The 20,072-nt window shown below is 43.2% G+C and overlaps 1 protein-coding gene across 1 annotated transcript; it reads right to left on the bottom strand.

Annotated features, from left to right (window-relative positions):
* Positions 1–287: 287 nt before the first annotated feature.
* TRIB2 (tribbles pseudokinase 2) lies at positions 288–19,804 on the bottom strand. The gene is made up of 4 exons (XM_061460832.1): positions 19,699–19,804; positions 18,413–18,840; positions 14,121–14,413; positions 288–1,519 (listed from the first exon to the last, which is right to left on the bottom strand). Exons 2-4 carry the CDS (start codon positions 18,680–18,682, stop codon positions 1,051–1,053), a joined length of 1,032 nt encoding a protein of 343 aa, XP_061316816.1. The 5' UTR covers positions 18,683–18,840; positions 19,699–19,804; the 3' UTR covers positions 288–1,050.
* Between the last annotated feature and the right edge of the window lie 268 nt (positions 19,805–20,072).

The raw sequence follows: 20,072 nt of genomic DNA, 5'->3' as shown, positions 1-20,072 counted from the left end.
AAAAATCAAACCCAAACAATTCTTTTCCCAAGTTGAAAGGAACTCAAAGAAAAAAAGTCCAACACAATACTCTTCTTCAATAATAAAGAGCCCTCTATTTACACATGGGCCAGTCAGTTAAAGAAGAGATGGGTTCTCAGATAAAGACACAATTAAGAGCTTTCTGCCCTCTCTAGTCATAAACGTGCAGCATGGCAGATATGGAAGCCAGTATCTCATATCTTTAAAAAGAAAAAAAAAGGAAAAAAATGATACATTTTTCTCCTCTCCCCCCCCCCCCCCCCCCCCCCCATTATAGCAGTAATGCATCTGGAAGTTTGAGTTATAATAGCTTCCTGCAACAAACCATTTGACACAAAACAGAACAGCTTCTTAAATGACAGTTACTTCCCCTTAAGGGAACAAAGCATTAAAATGTCATTTCCTGACAAGAATATTAAGTAGTTTATTTAGAAGAAATGAGTTGAAAATAGCTATCAAGAGACATGAACTGAAATTTTGTTTGTTTTTAGCACCCACTTTTCATGTCCATCTTCGTGCACCTAATTTTTTTCTTAAATTAATCCCATTAATTATTAAACATCTGATTAAAAAAAATGTTAGCCAATTATACTTTCCCTGAATAATGGCTGAAGTTAAATATCTAACAGTGCGATGCCAAGATGTGAGCTGAGGCAAAAAAGTTTCTATTTGTTGTGAGTTACCACTATTTTTAATGGAACAGAAACAGGAGTGATACAGCTGCACCAGAATTGGCATGTGCAGTCTCCTTGGCTCCAAAAAGGTGAGAAGCTACAATTGCTCCATGCTGCCTTTTCTCCTCCAAATCAATCTAACCTGATAGCAAGCTCCCCCCCACCCCCCCAGTCTGTCCCCATGCTACATTTGTTATATTAGCTCCTTGTAGAGGTTCCTTCTCAATTTGAGGACCTCTGAGTGTCTTTTGCTACCAAGCTAGGCTGATGCAGGATGTGATTTAACACGGTCAGGAAGGGCTCCTTCATGTGTCCATCTCCAGGTTGTGTACCTTCTGAACAACAGTCTTTTTGCTCAGTTAAAGAACGGGTCCAAATCTTCTTCCATGTTGACATCAGGCACCAGCTGATCTGATACTTCCTTAGCACCATATCCTGAATTTGATACATTAAAATCTGTAGAAAACCATGGATGGTCCAGAATTTCCTGTGAAGTCAGCCTTTCCGATGGCTCCCGACGCAGTATGCTACGTATGAGGCATTTTGCCTTGGGGGATAGAGTTTCTGGAATGTTAAACTGCCCACGACGGATCTTGCTGAAGAGGGAACTAGGCTCTATGTCATGGAAAGGATAGCGTCCAACTAGCATGGTATAAAGCATGACACCTAGACTCCATACGTCCGCTGCTTTGCCAGAGTAGCTGCCACTTGTGTTCAAGATCTCTGGACTCACATAGGCTGGGCAGCCATGCTTATCAGAAAGAGAGTCATCATTTCCTCTTAAAATATAAGCATCTTCTAGGCTTTCCAATTTCACTCTAGTCCTGCAGGTAAAAGAAAACAAAAATCACTGAGGTAAGCAAACATCAAAACACAAATTCCTGCCTGCTACAATCAGACATACGAGGAACATTGCCATACATTTACAGAGCTATGAGATTTCAAATACAGTTATGTCCAGTAAACTCATTAATAAAGTCCTAAAAAGATAAAAGCAACTGTCATATTCATGTGCTTGGTACATTTTACATAGACATAGTTTCAAAAAGGAGACATAAACCTCAAGATGTTTTCTGTGTTGGCTCCACTTTAATGTACCTTAATGTAGGATTTATGCCCAAATACAAGCCTAGCCCTGACGAGGTTATTTTTACACCTACACAGTAGTGAGCAGTTGCTTGTAATTCCACAAGGTTCAACGGGAATAAAATGATCACTCTGACCCTAAATCATCCCTCTGACCAACCAACATTTTTCTTTATTCCAGCATTAAGGAAGAGGAATTTTATCGGATTTCAGTCTTCCTAAATAGTCCTTTGGGCAAGGAGAGATGGGGTGAGCTGCATGCTGCCAGGATTAACAGCAAGTTTATCTACCCAGCTGAACCAGAGAAGCTCCTCCCATTGGAACGACAGAGAAGCTAGGAAAGGGCTTGCAGAGAGATGACAGGGATGCCTTATCTAGACTGCAAACTCCTGCCTGCAAAGCACTGTGAACTTGTCATTGTGCTGCAGTAATTATCTCTGCAAGAGAATTTTCTTCCCTTATGGATATCACACAGGAGCAGAAAATATGATGCAGAGTTGCCTGCCATAGCAGTAGAGGAACATAACCTTTCTTTCCTTTTAATCCTCACTGCTGGCATCTGTAACTGTATTTAAAAATCTGTCCCTGTTAAAGGCATCCAAAAGAATTATCAATTAGCCTTTAAAGCATTTGCCAGCAATCGTTGGTTTTGAGAGCACAATCTCTACAACACAACAGGACTTGTCCAGGGCATCTGGATGGAAGAGGGACCTAGCAATGGTGCAGGCTTTCTTTTCAACAACTCTGGACCATAATTCAGCTTTGGGTATAATCAACCTCATCCCTCAATCTCACCGGGCTGTATGGTCACTCTTAGGCCCTTGTCATGGCCATGCTTCCCTTACGACAGACTGGCAGGGACTGAACTTCATCCCAGAAATCAGTACTCATGTCTCTTGACTAAAGCACATCATTTAACAGTCATTAATAGAGAAAAGGAGAACCCTGTTTCTTAAATGTTTACTGAAGACAACATTGACTTGAGCTGCAAAGACAGCTGGGCCAGCTTTGGCTTAGACTTGGTTCCAGGGCAGCTCATCCCCATCTTCTCTGAACCTACAGACGAGCATTCTACTCCACGGAGTACTCGAGAGGCAACTGTGCCATAAACTCTCATAATGGCACTTGGACCTTTTCAACAGCTAGAGACATTTACCAGCAGAGGTGAAAGCCCCTTTGGCAACGTGTGTCAAATCAGGAAGTCATAAATACAGAATTCAGAATACCTGGCTCCCAAGCATAGTGTGTCAAGGCAGCTCCTTCTCTCCTTAAATAGGCCAGTGTTTTCTCCTCCAGTTCAGATGCTGATAGGGTTTGCACAACACACCTGCTTCCTGATTAATTACCCATTGCCAGCCTAACAGCACTTCTCCTGGCTATGGACAACCACCTCATTAGCACTCAAACAATACTTTACAGCAGCAATACCTCACACAGGAAGCTGGCTGCAAGGAGAAAATTAACTACAATTAGCAATACCACAGCAATCTCCCTCTGTACACAGCTCAGAGGGTCCAAAACAGGAAGGAAAATAACTAGAGAACAAGTAATTCACGATGCTCAGCTTTGACAAGTTCCTGCACCTGCACAACATAGGAAAAGCAGCGAGAAGTAATGCTCAGAAGAAAAAACACACCAAAGAGGGCAGAAACCAGAGAGGAGGAAATGAAAAGGAAGGCAAGGACATAAGCTGTGGTTCCATTTGCATTGCCCACCTCAGTTTTTCCATAGAAAAGTATGTGTAGCAATAAAACGGTGAGGCCAGCTACTCAAACATGCATTAAGTCACTGAACTGCCAGATAGGAAAGCATTCACTCAATCCCACTAACAGAAGCCGAACACACACACACACACACGGAGTGGGGCAGAGCATGCTGTTTATAAGCAGCTTACAGGAGGGAATTCACCCCACACACATGCTCCCCTGCCATCCCAGTGTCAACATTGCAGGGAAAAACTGAAACTTTCCCATCCTATTTCACATTTCAGAGAGCTGCCAAAAAAACTGGAGAAACAGTTCAATGAGAAGCTTTTATATTACAGAAAATTACTGGAATTCCCTAATCTTTCATTTTCTACAATGGATGCAGAACACAACCTCAAAGAGCAGACTGCAAGGTGCGTCAAAGAAAGGAAAAAAAAAAAAAAGACCTTTTTCTCTAACAGAAATCATTTTTCGATAATAAACCAGAAGCAGCACACAAAAGCCTTATCCCTGCCTTGCTTTTCTTTCAAGGTGCTGCAGCTTACAGCCCTCCACACATGCTACAGTGGGTTTTGTTTAAGTAAGCAAATGTAACAACAGCTGGCCCTTATCTGCCTGCTCCTACATAAGCTGTGGCCAAATGAAGCAAACACTCAAACCAGGTTTTTCATCCTGCTTAGTTGACAGGCTTTGAGGAAACAAAAGGTCCCAAATTAAACAAAACCACAACCAGCCTTTGGTCCTCCTCCTCACTAGTGCCCAAACTCTCAACAAGTAACACCCTCCTGTATAAGGTACAAGTTCTGAAACGGCTCCTCTACAACAAGGTGATGCTCCAGTTAAGGCATGGCATTGGACATGCCGCTCTACACACATACACCTTTCCCTTGCAAACTGCAGGAGCTGCATGCATCTCTTGAACACGCACTGCCAGGTATATGGCCTCAGCGTGACCTTCTCCCCCTCCCAATTACCACCAAAAGCAACTCGGGTGTTACCCCATCTGCATGCCAGCAGCAGAGCTGGGGAGACCCACTCCAGCCTGTTTTCACCAGTGATGGACGACTTCACATACCTAAGCCTTGCATACAGAACACAGTCTGTGACCGTGCTACACAGGTGTAAACAGCAAGTCTCACTCTCCTTTTTACAGTCGTGTCACATTTTCTCAAACAGGAGCAGCCTGGCCCAGAAGCTGCTATTTCCCAGCTCACAGAACCCCATCTCTGCAAGAGTTTACAGCTCTCACTAGTCTTCCCTTCCTCCGCATTTCAAGCATTGCTAAAAAAGCTCTGTTTTCTGCAAGCCAGAGAGCTTTTTAGCTCTTGGGGGGGAAGGGAGGAAGGGTGAGTGGATGGGTGGAGGGGAACAGGGAAGAGGGAAATCTAAATACACAGAAATGCAGAGACATGCTGGATGAGAAGCAACCTCTCTCTCCCCCGCACACACTCTCTCTCAGAGGAAGCACTGAAATCAAATACCCAGGAAAAAGAATAAACGCCAACAACAACAAACAGACCCTCAAAATTGCAAGTAGTTTCTGAGAACACAGAACCTCCACAGCAAAGGGTGGAGAGTGCATCCAACTGCAGAGTAACCGGACAAGCCTAAATTCAACACTTGGCAGGCAAGGAGAAAGATTCAAAACAGAACACCGAGATGTGAAATCACAATCAGCTTCAAAGTGCCTCCCATCCCAGAGCAGAAAAAGGACAAACAAAAATCTTTCACTTTTTTAAAAAAGTCACATTTCTAAAAAACTCTCATTCTCTAAATAATTAACTCACATCAGTCAACTGAAAGACCCACACAAGAGGAAAAAAAAAGAAGCTTCCCAAAAGCATCAGCATTTGAGTTTGACCATTTAAATGGTTGCAACAAAATTAATCCCTAAAGTTCAAATGCAAGCTACTGCCAAAGCCGGATGAGAATCACTTTGTACACATACTGTAGGGCAACAAAGACTTTTGTCATGGCTTACGTAATTACAGTACATAATTTCAAGTTTTAATGCAGACCCTGAATAAGCACTTGGAAAAAGAGCATTATGCATCTATCAGATCATTGATAAAACACTGCATTAGTCTAATGCATTTAAAAAATACAACCCTGAATCATGGCTATTTAAAAAGGGGAAGCTATTCTGCCTATGAATGCTTTCCCATTACTGGTGAATGAAACCACAGAAGTGCAATCAGAGGGCAGCAGCAGCACTCGGACGGGAAATGCGTCTTTGTCCCCATAGAAACCGTCAGGGAAACCCATGAAAAACAATACCACTCTGAATTTCTTATCAATATGCCATTCATTACTTGACTGCATTCAGACTTTGCTCTTCAGTAATGTAACAAAACCTAATCAATTAAACCTCTTCCAGAAGATTCTTCAATGCAACCTCCTGAGTAAGCACCCATCTCTGGCAGACAGCTTTGCTGCACATCCTACGCTTTTTTCAGAGTGATTCGGCTATTCCTCCCAGCAGAGCTTAGGGACTAATGGCAAACTGCTATCCTGCCTTTTGACACTGAAGCGAGGGCTGTAAGAACCCAGTGTTCACACTTACTCTCCAAAAGCAAACATAATTTCCATACCAAAATCAGTGGAATTATTCAGAGCTCTAAGCTCCTAAGGTTGGAGAGGGGAAAAAAATAAAATAAAATAATCCAGACCATTTAAAGCAGAAATACTGACTGAGAGTCTGGGTGTTTCAGAGGAAAATATCCCACTGCAGTGAATAAATAGTGAGTAGTAAAGAAGCCCATGCCTGAATCAATGGAAACAGTTGCTTCTATTCTGTCCCCAAAGCCATCTGTAAGGGAAATAACACCTGAACCACAGCTGAGCCACTGCTACCATTCTGGGAACACTAACAGCACACCAGATGCACAGTTTTAGGACAACAGCATACCCCAGACAACAACAGCCAGATCAGCTGCCTTGGGAAGAGCTGGAAGAAGCCATACTGCTATGGACATTCCAGGCACTTATTATTCAGGCTGGACTAAATGATGATCATGAGATGATCCAGATTCCAGCCTCACACCTCCCGAGAACAACCAATCATCATCCCAAACAACCATCATCACCATCTGAATTGCCATTCTATTATCATAACTGCAGGCAAACACAAAATGGCTACTCCTAAAGGGAAGAGGCGCCTTGCAGTATTCCCCCTACACAAAAAATGAAGGCACTCAAGCAACGCTATCTCATATTTCAACACTACTCTGACTGAGGCCAGGAAAACTTTTCCCTAGGTAGAGGCACTCAAGTCATCAACTGCCCAGTAGATCAAGTATTGCTCCTGTGTGGCAAATAATTTACAGGTCATTTAATCAAGGTCAATCCCACCATTAGAGTCACAAGGAAGGGAAAAACTTAAAAAAAAAAAAAAAAACTAAAAAAAAAAAAAAAAAGCAGCTCACCACTGGAAACAGTTATCTTTTCTAATTGATTTTTTTTTAACTAAAGGAATCTCTCCTAAATAATGCAGAAGTAGGCTGCTGTTGCAGACACAGTGAGATGGGGAAGGCGGCTAACGAAACTCTGTGCAGATGATTTGCAGCTTGGTGCAAAGGCTCGTTCTGAACTCAGAACTACCCGCTCTCCTCTGGGGGCATCAAGGCACGCAGGATCAGAGGGGAAACGTTATGCCATCAATTTAAATCCTGCTCCTTTCACCATAAGATCCTTTCCAGTGCATAACAGCACACAGCCTGGGAATTCACCATGCAACATCCTACACAACTTCAGGGGAAATAAAAACTAAACACTGCACAAAGGCAGGCAGACAAACTGTCTCTGGCATAATGAAACAGGTTCAAGGATATACTTCTAAAGACTACCAGGACTTACAGGCAGCACAGGTTCACAGGAAGAACCTTGTTCCTTAGGGAAGATTCCCTCAATGGTACTTCCTCAGAATGAGGAAGCCTCTAAAAAATTACATATCCCCCACCCTTCCTCCGAAGAGATGCTACCAGGACACTAAGCCCAGCCCCACACCCCCTTCCTGATCTGCAGGCTTAGGGCTTTTAACTTGTTTTAAACTAGACTTTTTTTCTATAAAATTCCACTTAAATGCTTTAAGATCACCCCCTCACACACCTCCAGAAAAGGCTGGGGCCCCAAAGACCTCAGCTTTGCAACACTCAAATAGGATTGCTGGGAATAGCCTGTTCTGTATGCCATATACCAAGTTTCTTTTGTGCCTTTACTGCCTAAGGAGTCAACATGTTCCTCAAAAATTAGGTAGACAGAGGTTATGTGTATGTTTGGGTGCAGGTTCTCAAATCCAGTGCAGACCCTTCCACAGAGGGTCTCGGTTCCAACACTGTGAGGAGCCCATTATTTGATAAGCACCTGGCTCAGGGCAGCTATATCGCCTCACTTTTATCTTTTCAAGATCACACTGAAGGTCAGTTATAAAAGGCTCTGCTGTGAACTGTACGCTGTGTTCACCATCTTTTCTAGTCTTTTCATGCAATGCATGGTGAAGCTCCATAGGAAAAGGAGATCAAAACTTTATTTTGTTAACATACTGCAAGTTGTGAAAAAAGCCTTACACTTTCTGAGCCTGCAGTAAATGCTCAGCACCTCCAAGATAAAGCAGTGGCATTATTTCACAACCCCAATGGAAACCTCTCACTTAGATGTCTGTAAACCTGTCTCCAAGCAATATATATTTACCAAAAAGCAGGTGCTTAAGACTAAATACATCCCAGGTTGGCTCCTGTTTACAATCTCCACCTTTCCTCTCCCTCCCAAGCCTGAAGCAATCTCACAGTGTGGTAATAAGGACAATTAGAAGAAAAGGCAGCAGCAGAATTTCACCATGACAGTCCAGAGCAGATGCCACTAGCTGGGCTCCCTGCCTCCCCTCCTGGCCCCCAGCACAGATGGTCACAGACAGCCTCAGTGTCTGCTCGAAAGTCAACATGGAGTGCTTTGGACCAAAGTCTGTGGATGGAGCCTTCAAAACAACCAGCCGTTGAACTCTTGTCTCAAGTGACATCTACTTCCAGGGACTGCAAAGCACCTATCATCAGAGAGCTCAATACTGTGATAGGCATCTCATGATTGGGCACTCAACCATGCCAAACACATCTGGCACTGCAGTCAACACATAACACAGCATTCCACCAGAGGTCCCTCTCGGAAAGCCATACTCCCCTCCAGCTTCAAGCATGGCACTGGGCTGCATCTCTATGACTATCTATACCCTCGGGAGAAGACTGAAGCATTTCACAGGCCTGGTGTGATGTTTCAGGTCTGCAAAGAGCCTCCCACATCCCACTGGGAAGGGTACAGCACACTTAAGAAATCCAAAGTGCACTGCTTCCAGGAACACCAGGACAAAACAGAGGCTTAGCAACCAAACCACATGAAGTCAAAAGGGAGCATGAACCCTTCTGTGGAAAAGTTATGCAACTGCTTCATCCTCTACCCTAAGTCTGACAACAGAGATTTGCTGCCTGTGAAGAAATTTGCCTTCCTCCCCATATTCTAGGAATAAGAATTTCTAGGTTGAAATCTGACCTAGACTCTCCACTATTGAAGAATTTACGCTCTTTGGTCCTGTGGCCCCATTCAGGGTAATGTGAAGAGGTTAAATGACAAAACAGATAAAGACTGGTTTTATTTCTAAATCTGCTGGTATTCAAAGAGCACTTCTATTTTGTTTGATTTTCTTCCATTTTAGGATTCTTTCTAGGACTTGGAAAGAATTAACTTACCTGTTCACTGTGGAATTGTAAGCAAAACAGCACATTCTAACACCACAGGGAAAAGTAGCTGATGGTATTACAGTTTGATAAATGCTGGGGAGGAAAATTACTACCAACTACAAGAAAATTAAGGGTTTACTTCAGAAAAGGTTGGTAGATGCATCCTACATTTATTTGTGGGATCAGGTATGTATCATTAGAACTGCAAACAACATAACTAGGTCATCTTAAAGCATCATCCACTCAAAAGTGAGAAACTTTAGAGGAAAAAAAAATAATAAAAAGAGAAGTAAATAAATATGTTGTGCTAAAACAGGCTTTCTAAATTACTGTACTGTACTACCTGCATTCCCCTGGTGCAGAGCAAAAAGTGTCAAACTCCATTTATTGGATCCCACCTGCCTCATATTTACTCAAAGAATACAGGAAAATTACAATATCCAAATACCAAAATTATTTTAATTTTCCCTTCAACAAGTATGACAAATGTGCAAGGTCTTTAAGCTTCAAATATTATGACAGCTAATATTTTAATATAATTAAAGGCTTAAAAATGCACTAAAGAAATTAATAATTCCCTGACAGCAGAAATGTTCTTGGATTAAGAAAACCACTGAAACAATCAACACAGAAATGCTTGATTTAATTCTGAGATATTTGAGGTGGCTCTTTCTCAAAGCATCTGCTATGTATCAGACCAATGAACTGTTTTATTGGCTATAAACTATGTATAGTGCTATTTTTAGAACAATCCAAAAAATCTTGTCCATTTTGCAACATGGTTGTGGGACAAGAGCTAGGAGAAGGGCACAGTCAGTCTGCCCAAGGGCCTACTATAAAGACAGCCTGTAGAAGGAAAACTGTAAATATCATGACATGAAACACAGCAAAAGAATTATAGGCAAGAGCCCCACAACATTAGCACTGACCTGGCTTAATATCCAGGACAAGAAAGAGCTACCAGCAGGGATGGAAGCAGAAAACACAGAAAAAAATGTGTTTTATTTAGCTCATCTACACTCTTTCAGATTCAAGTTTTATTTTGAAGTTAAAGAACCCAATTTTTAAAGTATTCAAGAATCTTATAGGTACTTTAGAAAGTCTGGTGAGACCCAGCATGGCATTTTCTGTATTTTCAGTTCTCTGAAAGTCACTGCCCTCATTTAATGGATGTGCTGCTGCTTGTGAACCCAGTCTTACAAAACATTTCCAGCCATGCTGTAATGTCTTAGAAGTTCTGCTTCATCAAGATCAGCTCCAGATTTAAGGAGCTTAACTATGAAACTGTAGTACTAGAAGACTGGCCATTTCACCTATAGTTGACAAATAGAACCACAGACACACCTCCTCCCCCAAAACACAACCTTAACCCTAACCTTCTTTTACACGAAGAAAAAAAAAAAAAAAAAAAACACCGAAAAAAAAAAAAAGACCTTAGGTGCTTGGCAACAGCACACATCATTTTAATGGAATGCAAATTATCCTACCTTCAAAATTTCTGCAGTTCAGGACTAAAAGAAGCTATAGATAAAGTACCTTGAAACACAGACAAATTGGTTTTGCTTGTTTCCGCACTATGGAATTTATTTCATTTTAAGTGCTGATGTATTTACACATGCAGTAGTAAGAGGCAGCACACCATCACAGTCTACCTTTGATTCAGCACATTAAGAGAACATAACCAGTAAGATTAGGAACCCTACTAAATGCTCAACACTACGAGGCTCCAACATTACTTTCTTCCACCTTCCTACCTCCCAGTTCATTACAGACATCTCAAGGCACTGCAATTTGCAACATCCAAATAACATGCATTCTTAGCAGTGACCTGAGTAGGAGCACAGAGCACTCATGATGCTGCTAGATCAGAAGCCTGAATCTTTGCAAATTCCAGCTGTAATTTAGATAATATGAATGGGGTGGAAAGAACTTCAATGCTGTATGCACCCATCTGTGCAAAACTTCAGGAGCTCCGATTTCATTTCAAGCTACCAGGATATCACTGGGATCAATTGAAAGAGTATGTACGAAGAAATGCTTTAACTGATTTATTTTTAAACAAATGGAACTGCTTCCTTATATCCTTCACTTTCTCTCTGGCTTCTCCAGTCTGACAGCTCTCAGATAAGAGCAGATGAGTATCTTACTAAAAAAAAAAAAAAAAAAAAAATAAAAGAAGTGAGTTTTCCATTCATGTGTTGCCTGCATGCTGGATTTCCCATCTTTCTTTCTACCAAAAAAAGCTGTGAGTATTCAAAAAGAGAAAGTTTCAAATCAGTGGGTACTTAAAGTGAACTGCAGGGGAAAAAAAAAACAAACAAAAAAGAAAACTTCAAGAAACAGGGAAAGAACAACTAAGAAAGAGCTTGGCTGAACAGGCAACACACATCAGTGGAGTTCATATATATTTCTCAAAACATCATTTTCACCTCTCTCTTTCCTCCTTGGTTCATTACTGGTGTCAATGAGAAGAGATCATGCATATCGTCATATTCCCAGGCACTGCCACTGATGGCAGCTTCTGAAAGGCAGGCTGCTCAGCACATGAGCATCCTCACCAAAACCAGCAGCCTCAGAGAACATGAGCTTGGAAGGGTGCAAGCAACGCACACACCTTTGTGAACCCAGAAGGATCAGGCAGATTCTTCAGCATAAATATAGCATCAGATTGAAAGTGATGACTGATTACAGCCTGATGATCAGAGCATGTGAAAAAAACACAGTCTCTCGTTCTATTTCTATCTCACACTATTTCATCTCTGTTTATTTAGCAGAAGAAGGATTATAATACCACAGTACTTACAAATCAACATTACATCCAGAAGAAAACCACATTATGATTATCTTAAAAATAACCAGCAAGTCTTATCTGACCTTTAAAGTGAATTATTGTATAAGACACTGTTCAAAAGTGAGTAACTGTGATTTTGCAGAGGACAGTTATGTTAAAAACATTCATAAAAGCAAACACTGCTATTACAGTATGCACCACTCTTCTTGGGTGGCTAAAGGATTTGGCCCTGTGCCTCCTGCTGCATTCAGTTCCTCGCGAGCAGCAGAGTAGGAGTTCAAAAGTATTCAGCACAGGCCCATGTCTGCTCTCACTGCACTGCCCTGGGTTCACACTGCTTCCACTTGTCCACTTGGAGCAGCTTTTCCAAATCCTGTCCTTCATGGAAAACCACACAAGTTTATATATACCCCCAGGAGAGGAAAAAAAAAAAAAAAATCCATTTTAACATTAGGACTATCAGCTACAACAGAAAACAATGCCCACCTCAACTATTTTGTGCAAGTTTCCTTCTTATCTGCATCAGAGGTGCTATAATGGTGTTTAATTAATAAACTTTAAGTTGTGAAAGTGCAGTTTACATCTATCTGCTTTGCATTTCTCTCTGAATGGACATTAAACTAGTTTCACTTTAGGGTTTTTTATTTGAAGAGAAAGAAAGTGTAATCATATATATTAGCCCATTGCAGAAAACCAAGGAATAGCTATTTGCTTCATAGAGAATTGCCTGAACTAAGAAGTGAAAATGTCTTTTATTTTCAATTTGTAAAGAGATTAAAAGGAGTTTATTTTGAAAAACTCAGCTTGTAATAAAATGAAGTAGAGATAAACAGTATAGATGATTGTCATTTTTATTTTAAGGCCAGGAACTTCTCCTTCCTGACTGAATTGTGTGTTAACATTTTCTAACTCTCAGATCACAGACTTACTGACCCTACAGAAAACTTCTGTACCTTTGCTGTTGCTTATAACTTCCCCAAAACAGTCCCAAATGGAATCGATAATGCACTGTTTTTTTTTTTTAACGAAGATCTCAGAACATCCATTTCATTTCAGCAACAGTTTGAACAAGCTTTCAGAAAGTTTATAGGATTTAACTAAAAGGGGAAAACATCTCCCAATCCTCTACCAAGGCAGGAAGAAGCACAAAGGCAGGCTCTGCCCCTATTTAGTTCATTTTTCTTTCATAATGGTCATCTTCCATTTAGTTCCACTGTCAAAGCCTGACAGTGGCAGTGACTCTGGCAGTGTTTATTACTCTGGTGCCTTATGTGGAAGTTGCAAGCAAATATACGACATAAAATAAACAGGTAACAACAAGGAAAAAGATTGGAAGTTTCCACAGGTACAAGATTATAGCTATAGCTCAGTATCAGAAAGAGCACTTCACCAATATGCCTAGAGCTTCCAGCATCATTTTTTTCCATGCTACTTCCCCAAATCATTACCACCCAATTACTGAGAGGAGGGTGTGCAGGGAGGAGATAAAAGGGTAGTTTCCCAAGTACCACAATAGCTTTGATAATACAAACAGGCACTCACACAGAAAGGCAGTTTTAGTTTTACTATGATCATATAATAGATCAGCCTATTGCCTGAAGCAGCCTCCAGACTCTTCCAGCGCAGAAAACAAGAACCTGTCCACAAAGCAGTCACTGGTGGTCCTTCCCTCCAACCTGTGTTGACATTATCCACTTGGCTGCTCTTCCTCTTTGTGCCTCCTTACTGGAATGAGCCATTCAAGTCTACAACCTTTTTTAACATACTGGATCTTTTGCACCTTTCCCCTTTAAATACCAGCAGCATTTACAATAACAGAGCTCTTACACCAGATATCTATGCAGAGCCTTCCTCAAGCAGACATCTGCTCCTTAGGAATGAGGGTGCTCCTCAGACACAGGTGCAACAGCACTCTATACTTGCTTTATTCCAAAGCCTAAGTCAGAAGATAAAATGGCACATCCATCCCATGATTGTTTAGTTTCCTCTGCAACCCAAAGTGTAACACCCTGTTGTTGCCATATCATCATTCCTGGCACACAAAGTGCACAGCATCCTGCAAGCCTGAATATCTGACCTCAGGCACCCCCACCTGTACCTTAAGGGAGACTCTTACCTTTCTTCATCCTTGAAAATAAACTTTCGCAGCTTGAGATCTCGCAGTACCAGTCCACCATCATGGCAGTGTGCAACAGCAGAAGCTATTTGATAGAAGAGTTTGGCTGCCTCCTCTTCTTTAAGCTTCTTGCAGGTACGAACAAACGAATGCATGTCCCCATAGCTCCTTTCAAAGAACACATACGCTTTTGTCTCCCCAAGAATTATTTCAGTAATTTGGTTGATATTTTTATGCGCAGGCAGACAAAAACATGGTGCTAATAACTCCTGGTAGCAGCCAATATCAAACACCTGCAGAAACAATGACAGCAAAGCCAGGGTTAGTGACATGAAGGACAGCGAAGTTATGGTACGTCTAATTCTATTAACAGAACCATCTCCAAGTACAATTTATGCTGCTGCTGAAGCTGCACTTATGTAAACAGGATGTCACAAACTCACAGCACTGAGGACAAGACAAAATAGACTATACAACCCTACACAGAATATATGCGTAACCTTGACAGGCTAGTCTTCAAAACTTGTAGCAGGAATAGTTTCACTAGCTAATAACTGATCAAATTTAGAATGTAATCTAAATTAAGTTGTGAAGACCAGCAACATAGAAGGGCAGTACTGAGAAGTAAACATGTTTAACTTCTATTTACCATCCAAATAAACTCATAGAGAACACAGCCAGTAGCTTTGTACTGAGAGAAGCCGTCGTATTAAATCCACACCAATACACATGCCTCTGTCTTGATTTTATTAACCCATTAAAGCCTTAAGGATTTTCAAGTTTAAAATATCATCTATTGCTATTCATACTTACTTCCTGCCTTTCTTTCATCTCTGACAAACAGCAGAGTCACTTTCACTTTCAAAGTCTCAGTTTTACAATGGCTGTTTATAAGATCAGAAGGACAACCAGGAAATAGCCCTGCCTGTTGGAGTGCAGACAAATATCCTTCAAAAGGCAAAGACAAAACCACTCTGAACTCCCTGCATTTTAATCAAGTGCACTATTAAAAGCAGAGTGTCCCTTTACTAGTAAGCATGTTATCACTGATCTTATGAATGAGCAGTAAGAATTTAAAAAGCTGCTGGGAAACCCAAATATAAAAAGTTACTATAATCTAGTGGTGATGAATGAATCAGTATTTGAGTCAATTGAGAAATGCCCACATTACAAGAAAGACTTCATTGAGAATAACAGAACTCAGTGTGCTGAAAGAGAATATAAGCAAAGTATTGACTGGAGTGATTTTTATTTTTAATTGTACCTGATGCAGAGGTATTACAAAGAAAGGGATTAGCATTTCCACTAGCACAGAAATTCCATTAATATGTAACTTACTCGCAGGTGTTTTATTACTTTTGTAAAAAGAATTTAAGGTAGTTAAGTGTTATTCTAACTGAATATAAAAAATGAAGAACCGGTATAGGTTTCTAACCAACTGGTTTAAGCTGCAACTGTTTTCCTTCTAGTATTTGTATTCCAATAGCAGGTATTTGTATCCTTTCCAAGAAGCAAATCTCCCAGCTTTCTTTAAAGCTTTTAAAAAGAATTCAAAACTGAGCGAGATACACTTCAATCAAGATTTACCTGAGGCTTCAAAACCTGTCATTTAATGCTTCAGACGACAATCCTAATAAACTCCTTCTGCAGAAAAGGACTCAAACCCCAAGAAACTAGGGAGGGACACCCCCTTCTCATGCATCTCTTTCTCCCCACCCCAAACCCGTGCTGCTATACTCCAGCACAGACAAAACCAACCTTAAATGCAGGCTGCTGAACAGATCCAACACATTTTACAGGAGGTAGATTAGCACTGAGGCATTCTGGTGACATGGTGTGCCAGGGAAGCAGAACCAGGGTGGTGAGGGGGTGTTGCTAAGACCCCTGGTGTGTAATTCATTCCAGAGAATTCATTGACATTTGGATCTCAAAACTCGTAACTACTACACTGTAAATGAATGGCTCCTCCACAAACTGGGTGTTATAAAATTTACACAGGGATGTTCATGTAGCTTGAACCCTCATATAAAAATAAAATAAAAAAAATACAGCCTTTCCAAAATTCTGATAAAAATTAGTTACATTTTGCGATTCTCAGACTATGTTAAATAAGTAAGTCTCAACATATACCAGTACTACGCTTGAAAGTGGGGAGATGGGAAGGGCTATCATACTGCTACAGTCTAGAATACCTTTTATAAAGGGCTTCTTTGTATCCTACTTTTAAGATCCCTGACCTCAATTCAGCAGATGTTCAATAAGCTACAGTTTGATTTAGTTGTTGCTGGGAACTGGAAGTGAGAAGTTACCATTGTTTGGATGCCACAGAGCCTTGAAGCAAATAACGGCATCTGTACAGTCAGTGGGTGCAGCCAAATGAATCTTGAGAATCATCAGCATGTGTTTGTTATCCAAACCAATGTTTCTGCAAGCAATCTCTAAGAGCATCTTCAATAAGATACCAGATAGCAGGTTTCTTAGCCGGAAGGCTACTTGACAAATAGTAGTCTTGATACTGCAGGCATTTTAAAGCATGCATTATACTGAGTTCAGGACTGACAACTGCATATTCAAACTAGAAATTCAGGCTAAGATCATATTTTTGGAGCACAGCTAGAAGTAGTGCCTTGCACATATGGAAAAATTGATACTATTCAGCTGTCAGGATCAGCTAAAAAATGTACAGCTTAAAGGGAAGGAAAAAAATTAAGTCCACTCTTTGTGAGCTGCAGTTAATACTTGTTCATACTGTCATCAAACAGTGCCTTAATCCTGCAAGCCAAACAGGAAACAAAGAAGAGCATAGCCCCCGCTTTACTATTTGCTATGCAAGTTCACCTATAATTTCATGCAGAGCAGCAGCTTTGTGGGATCTATTTATTCATGAAAAGATGCCAATGTCCTAGAGTGCAGCACTGTACTACTGCACCAAGCAGAGCTTTCATTCTGGAAATTCTCATGTTCTGTTTCAGTTTAGTAACAAAGCATTCAGTTCAGCATGCAATACTGGTCCTTTTGCAAAGTCACAGCCCCTTTTTTCCCCCCTAAATAATCACACAAAGTCCTAGGTTGCCTTAACATCAGGTTTTATAACTCAATCAACTAAACATATTTAAATTGAACTCTGAACTCCAATCCTTACAAACAGCAAACAGAAGCAATTATTTTCACTTCCCTGTTACAGGCTAGTCTATAACTTCTTATGACTCAAGTATGAGAAAGTATGAAACAGAAATACCATCGTTAATCCATGGAATATAAATAAACTGTAATATGTGTACTTTTCTGGTTTGCAGTTAGTTTGACACTAGAAATTTGCCAAAGGCAGCCAAATGGCATAATTCCATATTCTGGGAACAATACAAATAATGCAGCGTGCGTTGCAAGGTTGCAATTTGTTACATAGTTATAAAGAACTACTACTGGGTAGTGCCTCAGTTTGCTAGGCATAAGTCTGGCTCACTACAGACAATGAGAGTCACAATTTAGGAACAAAGGAAAATACTCCCTCAGCCCAGAAAGACAAGCACATCCCTCCACAGATGGTCACACCTGTGGGTTTCTTCCCCCCCCCCCCCCCGCTCACCTTTGACTAGTAGGAGCAAATTGGGAGGAGGCAAGAAAAGGCAGGCAGGCCACAAAGAGTGGGATAGCTTATTTTGTCTGCTCTTCTAAAAACCGTAGGTGTGAAGATTTTATTCTTGCTCAGTTGTGCAACGGGGGAGGATGCTGTTTGCAAACAACCTCAACGGTGAGGGAGCTCGGGCTGATTAATTCGATGTGGCTTTGGGGTTTTGTTTTTTTTTATCACTTTCAAGACAAGGCTGACGGCAGTATTTCCCCCTGCTTCTCCATCCTCTTGGATCGCAAAACTCACACGAACAAGTGACAGGAAAAATCGAGGAAGCCAGCAGGTCCCAACACCTTAAAATTTGCTGGGGATTCCCTACTCCATTTTGAAAAGTAAGAGTGGGGAAGATGAGGCTTTTTCTTTACCTGAACTCACGTTAAGACCTACTTAAAAGCACGGCTCTTTCCAGAACATTATCACCCGGGTAAGAGGCAGAACTGGCTCCGGGCCACCGCTATAACGTGGCCATTGTCTAGAGCAAGGGAAAAGTTACAGGATGCGCCTTTAATCCTGTCTCCCTTCCTTTTGTTTCTCAACTGTTTAATAATTGAGCTACACGACCGTGCTCAGCCCTCCTGCAAGACACGGGAAAACAACACGCGACAGCAGGCTGACCCGGGGGGGGGGGGGGGGACAAGGAGGAAAGGAGGAGAGGTATTACCTTGCAAACCAGCTCCTCGCCACTGTGCAGATGTACGGCTCGGAAAACGTGGTCTCCCTCGAGAGGCTCCAACAATAAGTATTTCCCGATGCAAGAAACGCAATGCGACAAGTTCGGGGTCTCCGGCGGGCTCGGCGAGCCTAGATTCGGGCTAAAACTCTGGCTTGGCTCGATGGACCGTATGGACGAGAGCTCCTCGAAATCCTGGGTTTTATTCCGCGGTCTCCCATATCGTGCTATCGTGATAGGGGTTGACCTTTGTATGTTCATGAGTATGGAGAAGACCAGCCGAGACGCTGCACCGGAGCCCTGGCGTGGAGCGCGGTCCCTCGCCCGTCCGGCTGCGGCTGCCTTTGTGTGGCGGGGGGGGGGGGGGGGGCGGGAGCGGGAGCGCGGCGGCGGCGGGCGACCAGCCTCAGCGCCGCGTCCTGGGCACAGGGAGAGAGCGCTCAGCCCGCGGCCCTTTGTTCCCGCCGGCGGCCGGGCGCGGAGAGGCGCGGAACAGCGCGGCGGGGCAGCGGCGCCCGGTGCTGCGGCAGGAAAGGCAGAGGCGGCAGCGCGCGGCAAGGAGCGGAGCGGCCGGGCCTCAGCCGCCGCGGCTCCCGCGGGGCGCGCAGCGCGGGCGAAAACAAAAGGTTAGGTAACGCGCTGCGCGCAACGGTGATCGTCCTTTCTCTCTCCTACGGCGAGGCTGCGCCGCGCTGCCACGGCCGGGCTGTAGATGGCGCGGAAGCCTCGCCGCTGGCGCCCGCGGCGCTCCAAAAATGCCCCGCGAAATAGCGAGGGAGCATTTAACTTGGAGCGGGCAGCGGCCGGGCCGACAAAAGCGCGCTCGGCGCGGCGGGGGGCTCGGCAGAGCCGTGCCGGGGATGGGACAGCGGGGCTTACGCGCACCGCTGCGCGGCGGCGAGAAGAAACGTGCTGTCGTGGTCGCCTCGACAGAACAAAAAGTGCAACCACGGGCGAAGAAGGCACACGCTCACGTTTCCCCAGCACAGCGGGATTTCTGTCTGGGGGCTCGTTGCCTTCGCGGCGTTTAAACGTAGTTCATGCACAAAGAAAAGGAAAACCAGCACGACGAAAAAGGGGCTGGGAGTGCAAAAGCGAAAGAACAAGGGTGCAAAATAAATTGTAATAAATTGTTTAAAAAAAAAAATACAGCGAGCAGGTTTTGTTTGAGCCTTTTCTTTTTTCTCCTTGGGGTAGGACGGGGGAGGAAAGGGATGGCCGCGCCGCTCCCCTTCAGTAAGGCATCGCTTTCCCCCACTGTATCAATAGCTACTTACGTGGCGGGGACGCTGGCTGCTTCCGTGCCCCGCTGCCCGCCGCCACACGCCCGCACGGTGCCCAGCGCGCAGGCTGACTGCCCCGCCGCCCGGCCCGGCCCCACCGCCCACCGAGCTGCGCCCCGCCCCGGCCCGGCCCCCGCCACCTCCCCCCTGCAGCCGGCCGCGCTCGGGGTAAACAAGGTGAGGTGTTCTTCCGCAGCGCTGCCTGGCTGTGCCGGGCCTCAGGGGACGGCCCGACGGGCCCGGGCCCTTGCACATGAGCGCACCGGTGTGACTCCCGCCGCGGCTACCCCCGCCAACTGAGCTCCGGCAGGTCCAGCCTTTCGGGGGACTGTCCTTGCGATGTGAGATGTTAACTAATTAATTGTAAT

Source organism: Pezoporus flaviventris, unplaced genomic scaffold (genome assembly GCF_033815535.1).
Source record: "Pezoporus flaviventris isolate CSIRO_AGI_PZ_B2104156 unplaced genomic scaffold, CSIRO_AGI_Pfla_v1 ptg000031l, whole genome shotgun sequence".
Lineage (NCBI taxonomy): Eukaryota > Metazoa > Chordata > Aves > Psittaciformes > Psittacidae > Pezoporus > Pezoporus flaviventris.
Note: the sequence above shows the minus strand (reverse complement) of the source record. Positions and strands in the feature narration are given on the sequence as shown.